Consider the following 23508-nt stretch of genomic DNA (forward strand, 5'->3'; position numbering starts at 1 on the left):
GGCTGGGATTCAAACCGGTCTCGAGATTTTAGGCATTGTGGGTTTTTAAAGGCAATGTTCCCACGTTCGTAGAGATCCCATTCACGGTAAACGCTGCGTATTGTCGGCTCAATCGGAAATGTCCTTTAAAAGCCACAATGTCTATAACATATGTATTGGATTGTAATGCCCATAACATATGTCTTGGATTGTAAAATGCCCATAACATATGTCTTGGATTGTAAAATGCCCATAACATATGTCTTGGATTGTAAAATGACCATAACATATGTCTTGGATTGTAATGACCATAACATATGTCTTGGATTGTAATGACCATAACATATGTCTTGGATTGTAATGCCCATAACATATGTCTTGGATTGTAAAATGCCCATAACATGTGTCTTGGATTGTAAAATGCCCATAACATGTGTCTTGGATTGTAAAATGCCCATAACATGTGTCTTGGATTGTAAAATGCCCATAACATATGTCTTGGATTGTAAAATGCCCATAACATATGTCTTGGATTGTAAAATGCCCATAACATATGTCTTGGATTGTAAAATGCCCATAACATGTGTCTTGGATTGTAAAATGCCCATAACATATGTCTTGGATTGTAAAATGCCCATAACATATGTCTTGGATTGTAAAATGCCCATAACATATGTCTTGGATTGTAAAATGCCCATAACATATGTCTTGGATTGTAAAATGACCATAACATATGTCTTGGATTGTAAATGCCCATAACATATGTCTTGGATTGTAATGACCATAACATATGTCTTGGATTGTAAAATGACCATAACATGTGTCTTGGATTGTAATACCCATAACATATGTCTTGGATTGTAATGCCCATAACATATGTCTTGGATTGTAAAATGCCCATAACATATGTCTTGGATTGTAATACCCATAACATATGTCTTGGATTGTAATGACCATAACATATGTATTGGATTGTAATACCCATAACATATGTCTTGGATTGTAATGACCATAACATATGTATTGGATTGTAATACCCATAACATATGTCTTGGATTGTAATGCCCATAACATATGTCTTGGATTGTAATGACCATAACATATGTCTTGGATTGTAATACCCATAACATATGTCTTGGATTGCCCATAACATATGCCCATAACATATGTCTTGGATTGTAATGACCATAACATATGTATTGGATTGTAATACCCATAACATATGTCTTGGATTGTAAAATGCCCATAACATATGTCTTGGATTGTAAAATGCCCATAACATATGTCTTGGATTGTAAAATGCCCATAACATATGTCTTGGATTGTAAAATGACCATAACATATGTCTTGGATTGTAATGACCATAACATATGTCTTGGATTGTAATGACCATAACATATGTCTTGGATTGAATCCTGGCCCAACTCAGCTTTACGTGAACGCATCAGGTGACATTAAAGCACTTTAAAACAGAGTTCCAAAGTGTGTGGTAGTATTTGTGTTCAGTATTTCTGGAGGTCTGTACTTTCAGTCTACAGGACCGTTCATGTCTTCTTCTTTAGTCTCTACACATACTCCTGATCTCAGGATCTTGATGCCATCGTGTGGCAGTGAAAATGTACTGGCAAAGTGTCAACTCTTCAAAGTATAATCTGCACATACCGACAATTGAATTTGGATTTAACATTAACATACAGAACACATCAACTACTGAAGATCCATCAGGGACCATGGTCTAGGCTGGAGGGGTTCAGGTGAAGAAGTAGAGCTGCTTCTCCTTCTCCATATCAGTGTCTCTGTCATCATTGTTCACTAACTGCTCAGTCACCGGAGGTAGTGAGCGAGGCATAAGCTTCTTCCCCGTCTGAAAATCCAAAAATTAATATTAGTGTCTGTGTCGATATGTCTATACACTGACATCTGGTAAGGGTTGTCATGTATGATGTTTTCTTTTGTAAGGTCTGTCACCAACATTTAGTGTGTAGTGTTTTGTATTGTTGGGTGTTTGATTCACAGGTCTCTTGGTGTTAGCCTGAGCTCTCTCCAGGGCTTTACGCAGGCGCTCCTCTTGCTGCATCTTCTGCACACGAACCTTCTCCTCCCTTAGCCTGGAAACACAGACACATACAGATTATTAGGTACACCACCCCATTCATTCCTACAGACAGTGAATCAAGTGGCCGTGGATTGCTATATAAAGCAGACAAACAGGGACCGAGGAATTCAGGTACTGTTCAATTGAACGTTAGAATGGGCAAAACTAGTGACCGAAGCAACTTTGAGCTTGGTATGATCATCGTGATCATCAATGACCCTGGAGCAGTGGAAACGCACTCTCTGGAGTGATGAATCATCACGCTTCAGATCAAATCAAATCAAATTTTATTTGTCACATACACATGGTTAGCAGATGTTAGTGCGAGTGTAGCAAAATTATTGTGCTTCTAGTTCCGACAATGCAGTAATGACCAACAAGTAATCTAGCTAACAATTCCAAAACTACTACCTTATAGACACATGTGTAAGGGGATAAAGAATATGTACATAAAGATATATGAATGAGTGATGGTACAGAGCGGCATAGGCAAGATACAGTAGATGGTATTGAGTGCAGTATACACATATGAGATGAGTATGTAAACAAAGTGGCATAGTTAAAGTGGCTAGTGATACATGTATTACATAAGGATGCAGTAGATGATATAGAGTACAGTATATACGTATACATATGCGATGAATAATGTAGGGAACATTATATTAGGTAGCATTGTTTAAAGTGGCTAGTGATATATTTTACATCCTTTCCCATCAATTCCCATTATTAAAGTGGCTGGAGTTGAGTTAGTGTGTTGGCAGCAGCCACTCAATGTTAGTGGTGGCTGTTTAACAGTCTGATGGCTTTGAGATAGAAGCTGTTTTTCAGTCTCTCGGTCCCAGCTTTGATGCACCTGTACTGACCTCGCCTTCTGGATGATAGCGGGGTGAACAGGCAGTGGCTCGGGTGGTTGCTGTCCTTGATGATCTTTATGACCTTCCTGTGACATCGGGTGGTGTAGGTGTCCTGTAGGGCAGGTAGTTTGCCCCCGGTGATGCGTTGTGCAGACCTCACTACCCTCTGGAGAGCCTTACGGTTGTGGGCGGAGCAGTTGCCGTACCAGGCGGTGATACAGCCCGACAGGATGCTCTCGATTGTGCATCTGTAGAAGTTTGTGAGTGCTTTTGGTGATATGCCGAATTTCTTCAGCCTCCCGAGGTTGAAGAGGTGCTGCTGCGCCTTCTTCACAATGCTGTCTGTGTGGGTGGACCAATTCAGTTTGTCTGTGATGTGTACGCCGAGGAACTTAAAACTTACTACCCTCTCCACTACTGTTGCATCGATGTGGATAGGGGGGTGTTCCCTCTGCTGTTTCCTGAAGTCCACAATCATCTCCTTCGTTTTGTTGACATTGAGTGTGAGGTTATTTTCCTGACACCACACTCCGAGGGCCCTCACCTCCTCCCTGTAGGCCGTCTCGTCGTTGTTGGTAATCAAGCCTACCACCGTTGTGTCGTCCGCAAACTTGATGATTGAGTTGGAGGCGTGCGTGGCCACGCAGTCGTGGGTGAACAGGGAGTACAGGAGAGGGCTCAGAAAGAACCCTTGTGGGGCCCAGTGTTGAGGATCAGCGGGGTGGAGATGTTGTTGCCTACCCTCACCACCTGGGGGCGGCCCGTCAGGAAGTCCAGTACCCAGTTGCACAGGGCGGGGTCGAGACCCAGGGTCTCGAGCTTGATGACGAGCTTGGAGGGCACTATGGTGTTAAATGCCGAGCTGTAGTCGATGAACAGCATTCTCACATAGGTATTCCTCTTGTCCAGATGGGTTAGGGCAGTGTGCAGTGTGGTTGAGATTGTATCGTCTGTGGACCTATTTGGGCGGTAAGCAAATTGGAGTGGGTCTAGGGTGTCAGGTAGGGTGGAGGTGATATGGTCCTTGACTAGTCTCTCAAAGCACTTCATGATGACGGAAATGAGTGCTATGGGGCGGTAGTCGTTTAGCTCAGTTACCTTAGCTTTCTTGGGAACAGGAACAATGGTGGCCCTCTTGAAGCATGTGGGAACAACAGACCGGGATAGGGATTGATTGAATATGTCCGTAAACACACCAGCCAGCTGGTCTGCGCATGCTCTGAGGGCGCGGCTGGGGATGCCGTCTGGGCCTGCAGCCTTGCGAGGGTTGACACGTTTAAATGTTTTCCTCACGTCGGCTGCAGTGAAGGAGAGTCCGCAGTCTTGGAGTGTGGAATCAGATTGGTCGGACCAGCGTTGAACAGACCTCAGCGCGGGAGCTTCTTGTTTTAGTTTCTGTCTGTAGGCAGGGATCAACAAAATGGAGTCGTGGTCAGCTTTTCCGAAAGGAGGGCGGGGCAGGGCCTTATATGCATCGCGGAAGTTGGAATAGCAATGATCCAATGTTTTTCCCGCCCTGGTTGCGCAATCGATATGCTGATAAAATTTAGGGAGTCTTGTTTTCAGATTAGCCTTGTTAAAATCCCCAGCTACAATGAATGCAGCCTCCGGATATATGGCTTCCAGTTTGCAAAGAGTCAAATAAAGTTAGTTCAGAGCCATCGATGTGTCTGCTTGGGGGGGAATATATACGGCTGTGATTATAATCGAAGAGAATTCCCTTGGTAGATAATGCAGTCTACATTTGATTGTGAGGAATTCTAAATCAGGTGAACAGAAGGACTTGAGTTCCTGTATGTTGTTTTGGCCACACCATGTCATGTTAACCATAAAGCATACGCCCCCGCCCCTCTTCTTACCAGAAAGATGTTTGTTTCTGTCGGCGCGATGCGTGGAGAAACCAGCTGGCTGCACCGTCTCCGATAGCGTCTCTCCAGTGAGCCATGGTTCCGTGAAGCAAAGAACGTTAGTCTTTGATGTCCCTCTGGAATGCTACCCTTGCTCGGATTTCATCAACCTTGTGGTCAAGAGACTGGACATTGGCGAGGAGAATGCTAGGGAGTGGTGCACGATGTGCCCGTCTCCGGAGTCTGACCAGAAGACCGCTTCGTTTTCCCCTTTTTCGAAGTCGTTTTTTGGGGTCGCCGGCTGGGATCCATTCCATTGTCCTGGGTGAAAGACAGAACACAGGGTCCGCTTCGCGAAAGTCATATTCTTGGTCGTACTGATGGGGAGTTGACGCTGCTCTTATGTTCAGTAGTTCTTCTCGACTGTAAGTAATGAAACCTAAGATGACCTGGGGTACCAATGTAAGAAATAACACGTAAAAAAACAAAAAACTGCATAGTTTCCTAGGAACGCGAAGCGAGGCAGCCATCTCTGTCGGCGCCTATAGGTTTACACACCATCTGGAAGTCCGACGGACTTATCTGGGTTTTGCAGAGACCTGGAGAACGCTACCTGCCCCAATGCATAGTGCCAAATGTAAAGTTTGGTGGAGGAGGAATAATGGTCTGAGGATGTTTTTCATGGTTCGGGCTAGGCCCCTTAGTTCCAGTGAAGGAAAATCTTAATGCTACAGCATACTATGACATTCTAGACAAATATGTGCTTCCAATTTTGTGGTAACAGTTTGGGGAAGGCCTTTCCTGTTTCAGCATGACAATGCTCCCGTGCACAAAGCGATGTTCATAAAGAAATATTTTGCCGAGATCGGTGTGGAAGAACTTGACTGGCCGGCACAGAGCCCTGACCTCATCCCCAACGGCCAACTTTCGGATAAATTGGAACGCCGACTGCGAGCCAAGCCTAATCGGCCAACATTAGTGCCCGACCTCACTAATGTTCTTGTGGCTGAATGGAAGCAAGTCCCCACAGCAATGTTCCAACATCTAGTGGAAAGCCTTCCCAGAAGAGTAGAGGCTGTTATAGCAGCAAAGGGGGGACCAGTTCCATATTAATGCCCATGATTTTGGAATGAGATGTTCGACGAGCATGATGTCCACATACTTTTTGTAATGTAGTATATGTTACCCAACTGACTGACTACTGATATGTCAGCTAACTGACTGACTACTGATATGTCAGCTAACTGACTGACTACTGATATGTCTGCTAACTGACTGACTACTGATATGTCTGCTAACTGACTGACTACTGATATGTCAGCTAACTGACTACTGATATGTCAGCTAACTGACTGACTACTGATATGTCAGCTAACTGACTGACTACTGATATGTTAGCTGACTGACTGACTACTGATATGTTATCTAACTGACTGACTACTGATGTCAGCTAACTGACTGACTACTGATGTCAGCTAACTGACTGACTACTGATATGTCAGCTAACTGACTGACTACTGATATGTCAGCTAACTGACTGACTACTGATATGTCAGCTAACTGACTACTGATATGTCAGCTAACTGACTGACTACTGATATGTCAGCTAACTGACTGACTACTGATATGTCAGCTAACTGACTGACTACTGATATGTCAGCTAACTGACTGACTACTGATATGTCAGCTAACTGACTGACTACTGATATGTCAGCTAACTGACTGACTACTGATATGTCAGCTAACTGACTGACTACTGATATGTCAGCTAACTGACTGACTACTGATATGTCAGCTAACTGACTGACTACTGATATGTCAGCTAACTGACTGACTACTGATATGTCAGCTAACTGACTGACTACTGATATGTCAGCTAACTGACTGACTACTGATATGTCAGCTAACTGACTGACTACTGATATGTCAGCTAACTGACTGACTACTGATATGTCAGCTAACTGACTGACTACTGATATGTTAGCTAACTGACTGACTACTGATATGTCAGCTAACTGACTGACTACTGATATGTCAGCTAACTGACTGACTACTGATATGTCAGCTAACTGACTGACTACTGATATGTCAGCTAACTGACTGACTACTGATATGTCAGCTAACTGACTGACTACTGATATGTCAGCTAACTGACTGACTACTGATATGTCAGCTAACTGACTGACTACTGATATGTCAGCTAACTGACTGACTACTGATATGTCAGCTAACTGACTGACTACTGATATGTCAGCGAACTGACTGACTACTGATATGTCAGCGAACTGACTACTGGTATGTCAGCTAACTGACTGTACTCTTGATGACCCACCTGAGTCTCCTCTCCTTCTCCTTGGCCCTCTCGGCCATGAGCACACGGCCCTTGGGAACCAGCTCCATGTTCTCCAGCAACTCCCCCAGGCGGCCCTCGATGTTGGTCAGCATCTGTAGCGTGGTCAGGTTTGCCCCACTCTCCCCCGCATAGCTCCTGTACACCTCGGCCACCTTCCTGCCCAGGGCCTCCAGCATCACATCCTGTACAGAAGGATAATGGAAGTCAGTCAGTCAGTCAGTGTAAGAGCCATTTGAGGGTGATCAAGTTCAACTTCACTGCTTCACACTCCCACCATACCTCATTTTCTCTATATTAGGTCTGTATGGTGACTTTGCCCAAGTAGAGTTCACTCTGTGTACTGTATGTGTGTATACATATGAATGCAAGCAGTTGTGTGTGCTGTCTGTTTGTCTGTCTGTCTGTCTGTGAACAGTTCATGTTTACCTGGTCCTCTGCCTTGTATTTCCCAAAGGAGAAGAGTCGCGATTTGAGCTCCAGCTCAGCAGCAGTGTCCTTCTCTCTCTGGATGGCATGGGTAATTATGTCAATCTGCTGGGTCAGCTGCTCTGTCTCCTGGTCCCTGGATACACACACAATGTTTAAAATGACCAATTTTGAATGCTTTGCATTCATGCATTCTTGACAGTATGCTCCTTCAGGTGTTCTTTGAAGATCGTTCTTGTATAAACAGGTGAATGCACAGTATTTTTAATAAACGCCAACAGATTATGCTACTCCGAGGTAATGGCAGTTTGAATACAGGTAGTTCAATCACTATCGCCACTACAATGGTTCTTCCTTCAAAAGTTTTGGCGTACTGCAGCACAGCTTGCGAGGTGCCACAGAATGAAATGGCACGTTATACGTTGTGTCAGACATTGTTGCTAGAATGATGCAATTTACCACAATCTGACACCATCTACCACAAACGATTGCGGCATAAGATCCTATATTTTAAAGGAAGGACCACTGTATGTAGATGTGAGGACATAAAGTCGCTGGGCTCTCTAACATCTTGTTGCGAGTGTTGTCCAAAGTGTGTTTGAACTCCTCCATGGTCTCCTCTGTCTCTCTAGAGTTCTGGATCAGAGTCAGGTTCTGCTTCTCCAGGTCTGTCAGCAGGTCCAACAGCTGCTGAGGGTCAGTGAAGAACAGCTCCGGCTCCTGTGGGGTAATACATACACACAGTGAACCTTTACTTAGATCAACGTTAAAGGCTACTTTGACACCAGGTGAATGATATAGCATAAAACGTATCTGACCTCATATTCAGGCAGTTTGCTCTCATCCACCGGTACTGTAACCTCCTTCCTAAAACACAACCAAAATGTTTTATTTATTTTAATTTTATTTCACCTTTTATTTAACCAGGTAGGCTAGTTGAGAACAAGTTCTCATTTACAACTGAGACCTGGCCAAGATAAAGCAAAGTGGTGTGACACAAACAACAACAGAGTTACACATGGAATTAACAAACATACAGTAGAGAAAGTCTATATACAGTGTGTGCAAATGAGGTAGGATAAGGGGGTTGAGGCAATAAATAGGCCATAATGGCGAAATTATTACAGTATGGCAAATTAAACACTGGGGTGATAGATGTGCAGAAGATGAGTGTGCAAGTAGCGGTACTGGGGTGCAAAGGAGCAAAATAAATAACAATATGGTGATGAGGTAGTTGGATGGGCTATTTACAGATGGGATATTTACAGATGGGCTATGTACAGGTGCAGTGATCTGTGAGCTACTCTGACAGCTGGTGCTTAAAGCTAGTGAGGGAGATATGTCTCCAGTTTCAGTGATTTTTGCAGTTTGTTCATTGGCAGCAGAGAACTGGAAGGAAAGGCGGCTGAAGGAGGAATTGGCTTTGGGGGTGACCAGTGAAATATACCTGCTGGAGCGCGTGCTGCGGGTGGGTGCTGCTATGGTAACCAGTGAGCTGAGATAAGGCGGGGCTTTACCTAGCAACAACTTATAGATGACCTGGAGCCAGTGGGTTTGGCGACGGATATGAAGCGAGTGCCAGCCAACGAGAGCATACAGGTCACAGTGGTGGGTAGTATATGGGGCTTTGGTGACAAAACGGATGGCACTGTCAAAGACTGCATCCAATTTGCTGAGAGTGTTGGAGGCTATTTTGTATCCTCGACATCGCCGAAGTCGAGGATCTGCAGGATAGTCAGTTTTACGAGGGTATGTTTGGCAACATGAGTGAAGGATGCTTTGTTGCGAAATAGGAAGCCAATTCTACATTTAATTTTGGATTGGAGATGCTTAATGTGAGTCTGGAAGGAGAGTTTACAGTCTAAGTCACAACCGTCCAGAGTAGTGATGCTGGATGGGTGGTTAGGTGTGGGCAGCGATCGGTTGAAGAGCATGCATTTAGTTTTGCTTGCATTTAAGAACAGTTGGAGGCCACGGAATGAGAGTTGTATGGCATTGAAGCTTGTCTGGAGGTTAGTTAACACCGTGTCCAAAGAAGGGCCAGAAGTATACAGAATGGTGTCGTCTGCGTAGAGGTGGATCAGAGAATCACCAGCAGCAAGAGCGACATCATTGATGTATACAGAGAAAATAGTCAGCCTGAGAATTGAACCTTGTGGCACCCCCATAGACTGCCAGAAGACAACATGCCCTCTGATTTGACACACTGAACTCTGTCAGAGGAGTAGTTGGTGAACCAGGCGAGGCAGTCATTTGAGAAACCAAGGCTGTTGAGTCTGCCGATAAGAATGTGGTGATTGACAGAGTCGAAAGCCTTGGCCATGTCGATGAATACAGCTGTACAGTATTGTCTCTTTTCGATGGCGATTATGATGTCGTTTAGGACCTTGAGCGTGGCTGAGGTGCACCCATGACCAGCTCGGAAACCATATTGCATAGCGGAGAAGGTACTGTGGGATTCGAAATGGTCGGTGATCTGTTTGTTAACTTGGCTTTCAAAGACCTTGGCAGGGTAGGAAATATATAGGTCTGTAGCAGTTTGGGTCTAGAGTGTCTCCCCCTTTGAAGAGGGGGTGACCGCGGCAGCTTGCCAATCTTTGGGAATCTCAGACGATACGAAAGAGAGGTTGAACAAGCTAGTGATAGGGGTTGCAACAATTTTGGCTGATAATTTTAGGAAGAGAGGGTCCAGATTGTCTAGCCCTGCTGATTTGTAGGGGTCCAGATTTTGCAGCTCTTTCAGAACATCAGCTATCTGGATTTGGGTGAAGGAGAAATGGGAGAGGCATGGGCAAGATGCAGTGAGGGTGCAGGGCTTTTGACCGGGGTAGGGGTAGCCAGGTGGAAAGCATGGTCAGCCGTAAAAAATGCAACTTAAAATTCTCAATCATCGCGGATTTATCGGTGGTGACAGTGTTTCCTAGCCTCAGTGCAGTGGGCAGCTGGGAGGAGGTGCTCTTATTCTCCATGTACTTTACAGTGTCCCAGAACTTTTTGGGTTTGTGCTACAGGATGCAAATATCTGCCTTTGCTTTCCTAACTGCCTGTATATTGGTTCCTAACTTCCCTCAAAAGTTGCATATCCCGGGGGTTAAATCGATGCTAATGCAGTACGCCACAGGATGTTTTGTGCTGGTCAAGGGCAGTCAGGTCTGGTGTGAACCAAGGGGCTATAACTGTTCCCAGTTCAATTTTTTTTGAATGAGGCGTGCTTATTTAAGATGGTGAAGAAAGCACTTTTAAAGAATAACCAGGCGTCCTCGACTGACGGAATGAGGTCAATATCATTCCAGGATACCCGGGCCATGTCGTTAGAAAGGCCTGCTCGCTGAAGTGTTTTAGGGAGTGTTTGACAGTGATGAGGGGTGTTCGCTTGACTGCAGACCCATTATGGACGCAGGCAATGAGGCAGTGATCGCTGAGTTCCTGGTTGAAGACAGCAGAGATGTATTTGGATGGCAGGTTGGTTAGGATGATATCTATGAGGGTGCCCATGTTTACGGATTTGGGGTTGTACCTGGTGGGTTCATTGATAATTTGTGTGAGATTGAGAGCATCAAGCTTAGATTGTCGGATGGCCGGGGTGTTAAGCATGTCTCAGTTTAGGTCACCTAACAGCACGAGCCCTGAAGATAGATGGAGGGCAATCAATTTGCATATGGTGTCCAGGGCACAGCTGGGATCAGAATGTGGTCTATAGCAAGCGACAACGGTAAGAGACTTGTTTCTGGAGAGGTGGATTTTTAAAAGTAGAATCTCAAATTTTGGGCACAGACCTGGGTAGTAAATACAGAACTCTGCAGGCTATCCCTGCAGTAGATTGCAACTCCGCCCCCTTTGCCAGTTCTATCTTGTCGGAACATTTTATAGTTAGGGATGGACATTTCAGGGGTTTTGGTGGTCTTCCTAAGCCAGGATTCAGAGATGGCTAGGACATCTGGGCTGGCAGTGAATAAAACAAACTTAGGGGGGAGGCTTCTAATGTTAACATGCATGAAACCAAGGCTTTTACGGTTACAGAAGTCAACAAATGAGAGCGCCCGGGGAATGGGAGTGGAGCTAGGCACTGCAGGGCCTGGATTAACCTTCACATCACCAGAGGAACAGAGGAGGAGTAGGATAAGGGTACGGCTAAAGGCTAAAAGAACTGGCCGTCTAGTATGTTCAGAACAGAGAGTAAAAGGAGCAGATTTCTGGGCACGGTAGAATAGATTCAAGGCATAATGTACAGACAAAGGTATGGTAGGATGTGAATACAGTGGGGGTAAACCTGTGCATAGAGTGAGGATGAAAGAGATATTGTCTGTCGAAATATCATTTAAACCAGGTGATGTCACCGCATGTGTGGGAGGTGGAACTAAAGTGTTAACTAAGGCGTATTGAGCAGGGCTAGAGGCTCTACAGTGAAATAAGGCAATAATTACTAACCAAAACAGCAATGGACAAGGCATATTGACATTGGGAGAGGCATGCGTAGCCAAGTGATCACAGGAGTCCAGTGAGTGGCTGCAGGCAGCTAGCGGGCCGGGGATAGCAAGTTAGCAGAAGGGCCTTTGAGGGACGTTGCGACAGAAGAAAGTCTGTTGTGGCCCCCTCGTGCTGTGACGTCGGCAGACTGATCAATAGGGCTCTGTGTGGTAAACCAGGCCAATTGGCAAAATAGATATAGTGGCCAAAGAACATGTCCGTTGGACCTCTTAAGCGAACAGTCCGATGTGCTCTAGACAGCTAGCGGGCTAGCCGGGAGATGCGCCTAGCAGATGGGCCTAGCAATGGTTAACTGACTACAAGCTAGTAGCCAGTTAGCTGGCTAACTTTTGATGGGGGTTCCGGTTCTTAAGTATAAAAAAAATAGCAGATCCCTACCACATTGGGTGAGGCGGGTTGCAGGAGAATATATTCAGTCCGTAGATGGAAAGTGATATTAAAATATATACGAAATATATATGAAAAAAAACAAGGAAAAACTATATTTACACGGGACAAGACAAAACACACGTCCGACTGCTATGCCATCTTGGTTAGAGACATAAGGACATAGGCATAAGTGGAGGCTGCTGAGGGGAGGACGGCTCATAATAATGGCTGGAACAGGGTTACTGGAATGGCATCAAACATATGGAAGCCATGTGTTTGATGTATTTGATACCATTCCACCTATTCCGCTCCAGCCATTCCCATGAGCCTGTCCTCCCCAATTAAGGTGCTACCAACCTCGTGACAGGGATACAGTTATCAAATCAAATTGTATTTGTCACAGATACAGTTAAACGATGCAACAGAGACATCTCAACAACACTCTTGAACAGGGCTCTCCAACCCGGTTCCTGGAGAGCTACCGCCCAGTAGGTTCAGTCCAACCCTGTTTCTGGTGAGCTACTGTCCTGTAGGTTTTCACTCCAACCCTAATCTAGCGCACCTGATTCTAATAATTAGCTGGTTGACAAGCTGAATCAGGTTCGTTACAACTGGGGTTGTAGGGAACAGGGGGATATCTCTCCAGGAACAAGGTTGGCGAGCCCTGCTCTGGAGTAATGATCCTGTACTGGGGCTCCACTCACGGCTTGATGCTCTCTCTGGTTCCCATCATACTCTGTCTCTGGGGAGTCCTGGGGTCACATACAGGAGGCAGGTCCCTGGCCATACTCTCTTTACCTGAACAGAGAGAACGTAGATCTCTAATGAACCAGACCCATAATCACAGTCTGTCAAATGTGACTGGTGTGATATGATGTGACAACTACTGTAATTGACATACGTCTGCCGGGTTTGGCTGGCCCGGCTAGCTGAGCCTCCCTCTCCTTGATGGCAGCTTTGATCTTGTCCACCATGACCCTGCGAGCCTGCTGTCTCTCCTGCCACTCTGTAGGGGACAGCTTCAGCAGGAAGCCATTGTACAGGGTGTACTCCTTCAGGATCTCCTCGTTCTTGGAGATGTCACTGTGGACACGTATGAACATGTGCCATCATGCTCAATTGCATGTACGCAATAACATTTGTAAAGGTTACACCCACCACAAACAATGGCACACATCCAGAAGCCATCACACAAAGTATGTCAACTTATGCATAACTCATGCACAGTACATAGTAAAAGAAAGGACTTTACTGTCTGCCATACTACCTTTTTACTGCCACCATTTTGCCTGAGATCCTCTTGATCTCTGCAACCTTCTCCAGTTTGGCTTTGGTTTCGTGTTCAGCACTACAACAGAATGATGATTTAAATGAAGCACATGGAGGGAAATACAGTCTTCTGGTTGGTTCAGTCATTCAAAAGATATCTTATTGTTATTATTCATAATAATCATTATACCCATAAAACAAACACTGTAAAATCACACAATATGAAAACGGTTTTGTAGAGACAGTGGACTGTACATTTTGATTGCCTCCACTGAGTTCTTGTCATTCTCCTCGAGGAACTCGTCAAACATGGCCGTGTCCTCGTCCAGAAATGTCTCCGCCTGCTGCAGCCTGTTCTCTTCCTTGGTGGCCACCTCAGCCAGCTTGTGAATCACCTCCCTCTTCACAGCCAGGGAGTACTGGGGAGAAAGGGTTAAAGGTCAGTGACCACAGGAAGGAAGGAGAGGAGAGACTTTGCGTTCAAAACAGAGAACAGGTCCAAGTAAGAACGGAGACGGAGAGTGTTTATTGTTTTGTTGGTATAGCAATGGAAAGACACAACAGGAAAGGTGTAACGGCTCTCCTCTTCATCTGATGATGAGGAATAGGAATCATCGGACCAACACGCAGCGTGGTAAGTGTTCATAGTAAATTTAATTAAATAAACTGAACACTGAATGACCAAAAAACAACAAAGAGAGTGAACGACATGAAACAGTCCTGTAAGGTGAAAAAACAGGAAACAAACACCCACGAAACAGGTGGAAAAAGGCTACCTAAGTATGATTCTCAATCAGAGACAACTAACAAACCATACCAGGCCAAACGCAAAAACACAACATAGAAAACGGAACATAGACAACCAACTTACGCCCTGACCCACCCAACTTACGCCCTGACCATACTAAAACAAAGACATAACAAAGGAACTAAGGTCAGAACGTGACAAAAGGTCACATTTGAAGAGATGATTTGCGTCTTCTCCATGCTGTGATATGCTAATACTGTACATGTAATAAGTTAAAGAGCTGCCTCTCCCTTGAGGCAAACAGACTCCTCAGTGAAGGAAGTGACTGGAGTTTTGTACAGTCTGGAGAGTGAGTAATCTCAGGAAATGTAAATGTCTGCGGCTCTGGGACTTAAGAGGGTGAAATGTGATGCCAGGGGACCTATTAGACATGCAGCCTGGGGATTGATGCCTTTCAAGTAAGCTACTGCCTCAAAGTGTTTTCATGTTCATGTAGCTATTTACTTTCTCTGAAATGGTTAGGACTGGACAACAACAAGCATATCCTGATGTAATTGTGCCCTTTTTCCTTATTTTGTTTTTTTTAACATCTTTTTATGAGGCTGTGGAAAGAATTAAGGGACGAAAACGTGTGTTTTTAAAGGAACAATGCAGGTTTTGTCAGAGCTTGGGTAATAGGTCAGACAAGCTTAGCTCAGGGAAACTTTGGGCAAATATAAACGGAGCCTTCAAGCAAAAAGGGGACGCACACGAAGCTGAACCAAGCCATGCGCTGTGTTACCAATAACAGCAATCGCGCCTTTCTGTTTTTCCACTTACCTCATCTCTGAACTGATTTACGTATAAAACAGCTTTTGTTGTTGTTATTAACTCTGAAGCTCAGAAGCCTGGTTTGAATGATTAGAAAATATATACTCCAGTGGTGAAAACAACAATGCCATGTTAACTTCTGGAAGTGCATTGATATGTCTTTTGGGTTTTGTGAGTGTGAGACAGTAATCATTCATAACTGGACAGTGGTTGGTTTGGTGTACTAAACATTATGTAATTTCTTACCTCAATAAGAAACATCTCTCTCTTCTTAGTGATGTACTCACTAATATTCTCCCTGTCATTCGAGTCTGATGAGGGAACAAACTCTCATTGATTACTGCCTGTCCTTTTAGCAAACTTTTATGCTAACTCAAATACTTTTATGCTAACTCAAATACTTTTATGCTAACTCAAATACTTTTATGCTAACTCAAATACTTTAATGCTAACACAAATACTTTAATGCTAACACAAATACTTTAACGCTAACTCAAATACTTTAATGCTAACTCAAATACTTTAATGCTAACACAAATACTTTTACGCTAACTCAAATACTTTTATGCTAACTCAAATACTTTAATGCTAACACAAATACTTTTACGCTAACTCAAATACTTTAACGCTAACTCAAATACTTTAATGCTAACACAAATACTTTTACGCTAACACAAATACTTTTACGCTAACTCAAATGCTTTTATGCTAACTCAAATACTTTTATGCTAACTCAAATACTTTTATGCTAACTCAAATACTTTTATGCTAACTCAAATACTTTTATGCTAACTCAAATGCTTTTATGCAAACTCAAATACTTTGAGGCAAAGACAGGAGATTGAATACATATGAAATCCCGTTGACTTTAGATACAGGACCGTCTTTGTTCTCTTCTCTAAATGGTTAGGGTTAGAATTAGGAGAGCAGGTCCAATATGAGAGGACACGTTTTCTCTGGAGCATCATCACTACAGTAACACAAAACACTTTTTGTCTTGGAAAATAGCAATAACTAAGTAATCCTGATGAGTGAGGAAACGTATCAATTAAAGAGAAATTTGCAGAAAGGCAGAATGGAATTGGAGAAAGTCAGAGTTGCACATCCATTATGATATTCTGAGAGAGCAACTTGGCATATATAAGGCAATTAGAAATGCCAGGCGGGCTTAGTTAAAGTGGTAAATGATCTTAGAGCCAACACAGATGCCAAACAGCTCTCTGTCCTTGTACTCTTGGATTTAAGTGCTGCATTCGACACTGTTAATCATGATGTCCTTCTGAAAAGACTGGAGAGGTGGGTGTGTCTCTCTGCTCGAGGTCTAAATTGGTTTAGGACCTATTTAACCTGTCAAGAGTTTTTTTGTCACCCTTCCTGAACACAATTCCGAGAAAATATATATCACATGTGGCGTTCCACAAGGTTCGATTTTGGGTCCGGTACTGGTCAGTTTATACTGTATATGTTAGCCCTTGGCAGCGTTATCAGAAAGCATAGCATTGATTTTCATTGTTACGCAGACTATACACAACTTTACATTTGTGTCACCAGAGGATTTTAGTTCCACAGGTAAATTATTAGACTGTATTAGTGATTTAAATAATTGGATGACTCAACTTCCTCCAGCTAAATCAAGACAAGACCAGGGTATTTATTGTTGGAGCCAAAGCACAGAGAGAGAATTTGGCTTCACATTTTACTTCACTGGCAATAAAGATAAAACACCAGGTAAAAAACCGAGGTGTCATTTTAGATTCTGAACTCAATTTTGAAATCACACATTAGGAATGTGACCAAATTAGCTTTTTACCACCTGAGAAACATTGCAAATGTGTGTCCGTTTCTCTCTCAGGTTGATACAGAGAGACTCATCCATGCTTTTATTACAAGCAGGCTTGACTACTGTAATGGTCTCATGTCTGGTCTACTCAAGAAAGCCATTGGTCAACTGCAAAACATACAGAATGCTGCAGCACGGGTACTGACCAAGACCAGATGGAGAGCACACATTAACCCAGTTTTAAGATCTCTGGACTGGCTGCCAGTGAGTTTTGGAATTAGTTTTAAGATTCTTCTTTTGGTTTTTAAATCAATCCATGATTGTGCTCCCCAAAGCATCTCAGACATGCTTTTGAGTTATGTACCTAGTAGGTTCCTTGGGTCGTCTCGCACTGACCTTTTTAACTATCCCAAAGCCTTGGACCAAGACACATGAAGAGACCGCCTTTAGTTATTATGCCCTCAGCCTCTGGAATAGCCTGCCAGAGAACACGAGGGGGGCTAAAACTATGGTCATATTTAAAAGAGATCTTGAAACAAACCTTTTTAGGTTTGCTTTTCCTTGGTGTGCTTTTTAAACTCTCAGTTTTTATTGTTATTCTTTTGTTTTTTTTATCCTCTTCTGTTTGCTGTGTAGTAAATATTTCTGTTTTTATCTTCGTTGTTTGTTTGTTTTGTTTTTTTCCTGTGAAGCACATTGCGTTTCATTCTGAAATGTGCTGCATAAATAAAGCTTGATTTGATGATTTGATTTGGTCTTGGAAAACAACAGAGCATACATAATTTCATTATGCGTCAATAGTCAGATTCAGTAACTTGTCAAGTTATCAACTTATCCTCAATGTCTCTGGGGATAATCCTAGGCTTCCACTTAGTCATGCACTGATGTCAATTGGAGAATAAGTGAAGATTTGACTTCAGTGGAAGTTAGGATTCACCCCCCTGAGCCTACAGTAAAATGACTCAGAGAAGCATCATAATATACTGGTCATCAGAGCCATGTATTTGAGAGTTAGGATTTTGAGGTCTCTGCATTATGATGTATTTATATTACCTACATTCCATGACAGCCATGTTAGCTCCCCATGGGCAATATTGACCTATAGCAGTTCACAGAATCTTCTAAATTTCAAACAATGCTATGTACAAGATTCCAAATACTGACAATGAATTGAGGAATTAAGGGAAATGCTCAAAGGTGCTAACATGGCCTCTGTTCTAAAAGTTGTCCAAACTCTCTAAATAAATGGCTCTGGTGGTCATGAAAGGCCTGATGGGCACTCACTCAGGACGGCAGCTTTCCTCCATGCCGGATCATCCCTGAGGGTGGACACAGCCCTGCTGCAGGAGGTGGAGTACAACTCATTCTGCCCCTGCCTCAGCTCCTGCCTCAGGTTAGCCTGCTTGGCCTGTATCCTCCCAGCATAAGTGGACTTCTCATGGACCTTCAGCGTCTTCTGTCGCTGGCGCTCCTATGGTTCATCACACAAATGAGCATGGTCAAGATGGCATGTTGAAGGATGGAACTGAGGATCAGAGTTTGATTAAATATTATGGTCAGGTCCACAGTCACAGTGGAAAAGGATCACGAATGCAATGAAACCCTGAAACCCTGAGTCAAACAGAGAATGTTCAAACACTACAGACGACACAACATGACTTCTTCACCAGCTTCCTTTGTTCATTTTCCTTGTTTCTCAGGAGGAAGATGTTGTCTGCCGGGAGTTTGAAGGGATTCCACCTCGCTGTCCTCACTTCTCTCTGTCTCTCTGCATAAACATACATAAACATTTCCATACTTTACACAACCATACTGAACACTGGTTGTTGAAAGGTAAATACCAGAGAGCTGTATCTCCATATATCTCTAGTTGTCTATAGACACTAATGCACCAGGATGTCAGGTCACCTGAGACTGGAGGCTTGGTGTCGCTGCAGGAGATGAGAGGACCTGCTAGTCTGAAGGCTGTTTGTTTCTCTATAGATAGTGGGGGTTAGAATGTGGGTTAAAGTGGGGGTCAGAATGGGGGTTACAGTGGGGGTTAAAAACAAAAACAATTGTATTTGTCACATGCGCCGATTATATTTGGTGTAGACTTTACAGTGAAATTCTTGCTAAAATAAAATAGTAACATGAGGAATTCAATAAAATACACAAGAATGGAGCTATATACAGGGAGTACCAGTACCAGATCAATGTGGAGCTATATACAGGGAGTACCAGTACCAGATCAATGTGGAGCTATATACAGGGAGTACCAGTACCAGATCAATGTGGAGCTATATACAGGGAGTACCAGTACCAGATCAATGTGGAGCTATATACAGGGAGTACCAGTACCAGATCAATGTGGAGCTATATACAGGGAGTACCAGTACCAGATCAATGTGGAGCTATATACAGGGAGTACCAGTACCAGATCAATGTGGAGCTATATACAGGGAGTACCAGTACCAGTACCAGATCAATGTGGAGCTATATACAGGGAGTACCAGTACCAGATCAATGTGGAGCTATATACAGGGAGTACTAGTACCAGATCAATGTGGAGCTATATACAGGGAGTACACGTACCAGATCAATGTGGAGCTATATACAGGGAGTACCAGTACCAGATCAATGTGGAGCTATATACAGGGAGTACTAGTACCAGATCAATGTGGAGCTATATACAGGGAGTACACGTACCAGATCAATGTGGAGCTATATACAGGAGTACTAGTACCAGATCAATGTGGAGGGAGTACCAGTACCAGATCAATGTGGAGCTATATACAGGGAGTACTAGTACCAGATCAATGTGGAGCTATATACAGGGAGTACACGTACCAGATCAATGTGGAGCTATATACAGGGAGTACCAGTACCAAATCAATGTGCAGAGGTACCAGGTGTTTGAGGTAGATACATACATGAAGGCAGGGTAAATGACTAGGCATCAGGATAGATAATAATGAGGTAGATACAGTATGTACATGAAGGCAGAGTAAAGTGACTAGGCATCAGGATAGATAATAATGTATTTGACGTAGATATGTACATGAAGGCAGGGTAAAGTGACTAGACATCAGGATAGATCATAATAAGGTATTTGAGGTAGATATGTACATGAAGGCAGGGTAAAGTGACTAGACATCAGGATAGATCATAATAAGGTATTTGAGGTAGATATGTACATGAAGGCAGGGTAAAGTGACTAGGCATCAGGATAGATAATAATGAGGTAGATATGTACATGAAGGCAGAGTAAAGTGACTAGGCATCAGGATAGATCATAATAAGGTATTTGAGGTAGATATGTACATGAAGGCAGGGTAAAGTGACTAGGCATCAGGATAGATCATAAGAAGAAGAAGAAGAAGAAGAATAAAGAGTAGCAGCATGTAATGAGTCTACAAGTGTGTGTGAGTGTCTGTAAGTGAGGTTTTGGTTGATCAATAGCAGCATAGGGAATAGTGTAATTTCAGTGTTACAAAGTAGCTTACCATTGTGCCTACCTGTTTGTGCAAACTGAAATGTAAACCATAACAAAGCTGCCACCCTCTACTGTTTGGGTAAAAAGCTCAGGGATGGGGCTGGAGAAATGTAGCCAAGTTCATAGAGATCCATGAGATCAAAATGATGGTTTTAACCATGTTTTGAAGGTAGGCCTACCATCCACAGTGTGTGTTTACAATTACATTGTTTACAAACATTGGAGTAAAACAAACTTATATTTTCGGTTCTAATGGGGTAAGACAATTGAACTGCACTATCTAGACCTCTCTTCACCCTAGAATTATATTGTATTGTATTCTACAGTCATCGCGCATATTGCCTACTGTAGTGACACTGAGCGTCAGACCCAGTAGACGGCTTTCTCACTTACTATAAATTGCTGGGGGTCTGTCTTCGATGCTGTCCGGGGACTCCGCTCCCGCGGTATCCTTCACAGACATCTCTTCTTGAGCATCCATGAAGAAAAATCAATTACATTGGCCAGTATGGATCCTAATCGTTCAAGTCCAATTATGCAAATATTCTACTGCTAGGCTGTCATCCTATGTTGCACAGCCTCAATTGTGGCCTTTTTCTTTAAATAGGCTAATGCAAATAATTCATTTAAAATTATAGCCTACCTTACTTTGTGAAGTTGTTGTTATAGCTATGCTCCTATAAACAATAATATATATTTTTTTTAAGTACACTATTTAGTAAATGTCTTCATAGACTAAGGCTATCTGTAGGGTATTGATTATGACGCATCTCACCGGCGACTTGCAATATATGTAAACATTTTGATTATGGATTTGGCAATCGCCGTGACATGGCTGGAGCGTCACAATTGATCAAGATGTAGAGCTACGTGAGCTAACCCGATATCAACAGATCCGATAGATGGCAGTGAACCTGTCTGGCATAATAGGCCGTCTACAATGAATAAATTGGATGTTGGCTACCTATTGAATGAGAATTGGGCCTAAAATCAAATGCTATCAAATGCTATTTGTCACATGCGCCGAATACAACAGACCTTACTGTGAAATGCTTAGTTTACAGTGAAATGTTTACAAAGCAATAAAAAATATATACAATTTACTACATATAATATTGAGGTAAAACTGTTCGCAACAGCAGGAGAGGATTAGCCCTAGGCGTAGGGCTACAGTGGAGAAGGAATTATGAAAATTGAGCATTCAAGAATGCAGTCGCACTTTATCGAACGTTAGGCTATAGTTCAATACATAATGGTAGTCAATAATGGTTTATTTTTTCCCATGATAATGTATTTGAATATTCTTCAAGCCATCCCTGGTATGAAATATTTACCCCAGTTTTGAGTTGCCCACAACATCGAATTCTAGTGTTGCCTTCCTCGTTTCAAATGGCAATTATAGAACGTTCTGCATTCTTGAATGCTCAATTTTCATAATTACTTATCCACTGTAGCCTTATGCCTAGGGCTAATCCTATCCTGCTGTTGCAAATACCTCAATATTATATGCAGTAAATATTACTGTTTTTTTAAGTGTTTTTTTAATCGCTTAGGTACTATTTTCACAAGTAGGTCTACTGTATGTGGTACATTTTCACAACTCTTACACTACAAACTGGTCACACTTGTTATGAAGCCAGTCTTTCATTCAAAATCTGTCATTTTGCATTCATTTGGATTGTAAACATCTCTCACCACACAACCATTGATTTAAAATATGTTTATTGCGAAATGTAATGAGAACATTGGTTTAATCACCAAAACACAACATAATGATATATTTTCAATTTAGTCGTTTTAACTACCAGTTAATCCAATAGCAAACAATGCAAGGTACTTTTTTCAAATCACTCTTAGAAGTGAATAATTACAATAATTTAAAAAATATATTATAATTTTAAAAAGTGAATAATATCATATGCTAATATGTGACTAGACTCCTGGGGTAACTGCCTGGGGTAACATTTAAACCACAAGATGTCATCAAATTATTTTCTCCAAACTTTCCCTGGCAGCCACTGCTCTTGCTCAACAAAACATTTCACAGCTTTTGGAGATATTTCAACCAAACGAGTGTGTGGTAAATGTATATATTCCAATGAAGTTAGATCCATAATTGTTTTTAAAATATGCAAGTAGGAAAGCCTTAAGATAAATAATACAAAATATAGATGCTTTTTTTGTAAAGTAGTAATATGTTGGATGAGTGTGTTGGGGCAACTCCCCCTCCTAGGGGGTAACTGGCCCTTTATGGTTATGAATGTATTTCTACCTGTAAACAATGACTAGCCCAGTTAGCGCTAGTCTATGCTAACTTGTTAGCTAGCAACTTAATAATAATAATAATAATATATGCCATTTAGCAGACGCTTTTATCCAAAGCGACTTACAGTCATGTGTGCATACATTCTACGTATGGGTGGTCCCGGGGATTGAACCCACTACCCTGGCGTTACAAGCGCCATGCTCTACCAACTGAGCTACAGAAGGACCACCACTAGCAGTAAATGCTAGCCAGCTAGCTAATTAGCATAAACTGCTAGGAGTGCTAGCTAGAAACCTTACTACCAGACTTTATAGCCTTTTAGCTATTTTACTCAGCATTTGTGTCATATAGCTAGATCGCTAGCTACATTTTTAATAGCGAGCTTTTCAATTGGCATTTCTCCCCCTGTTTTCAGTCCCCCTGTTTCAGTGGGGACTGGATTAGGTGTGAGCAGTGCAAGAAGTGTGCTCATGAGTTGTGCTCCAATTTGACTGGGGATAGCTTAATTTATGACTTACTGTATGTACAAATTAGAATCGTGCAATAGTAGAACATAAGAGAGTTGCCACGTCAATGTTACACTGAGTTAATTATTTAAGTTATTGTTATTAAATGTTATATTCCAATGTTATTTCATGTTATTAGTTATATTCCATTCCAATTTATATTCACTGATTATCCCTAAAGCCAACACTTAATTTGGCCGCCTTTCGTTCCAGTTCTTTGCTGCCTGTGACCGGAACGAATTG

At 42.7% G+C, this 23508-nt stretch overlaps 2 protein-coding genes across 2 annotated transcripts; both read right to left on the reverse strand.

The window, feature by feature from the left end:
• Window positions 1-8: 8 nt before the first annotated feature.
• LOC118378964 (cilia- and flagella-associated protein 100-like) lies at window positions 9-18091 on the reverse strand. The gene is made up of 13 exons (XM_052484181.1): window positions 18076-18091; window positions 15485-15549; window positions 13936-14099; window positions 13679-13759; window positions 13313-13494; window positions 13116-13209; window positions 8373-8421; window positions 8123-8274; window positions 7555-7690; window positions 7108-7310; window positions 1994-2087; window positions 1193-1843; window positions 9-141 (listed from the first exon to the last, which is right to left on the reverse strand). The coding sequence occupies exons 1-12, from the start codon at window positions 18089-18091 to the stop codon at window positions 1730-1732; spliced, it is 1350 nt and encodes a 449-aa protein (XP_052340141.1). The 3' UTR covers window positions 9-141; window positions 1193-1729.
• A 185-nt stretch (window positions 18092-18276) lies between these two features.
• On the reverse strand, window positions 18277-21291 carry LOC118378962 (cilia- and flagella-associated protein 100-like). Its single transcript, XM_035765956.2, has 4 exons — window positions 20887-21291; window positions 18927-18995; window positions 18686-18786; window positions 18277-18489 (listed from the first exon to the last, which is right to left on the reverse strand). Exons 1-4 carry the CDS (start codon window positions 20972-20974, stop codon window positions 18277-18279), a joined length of 471 nt encoding a protein of 156 aa, XP_035621849.1. The 5' UTR covers window positions 20975-21291.
• Window positions 21292-23508: the final 2217 nt, after the last annotated feature.

The sequence above is a fragment of the Oncorhynchus keta genome, chromosome 28, assembly GCF_023373465.1.
Source record: "Oncorhynchus keta strain PuntledgeMale-10-30-2019 chromosome 28, Oket_V2, whole genome shotgun sequence".
In the NCBI taxonomy this organism is placed as follows: domain Eukaryota; kingdom Metazoa; phylum Chordata; class Actinopteri; order Salmoniformes; family Salmonidae; genus Oncorhynchus; species Oncorhynchus keta.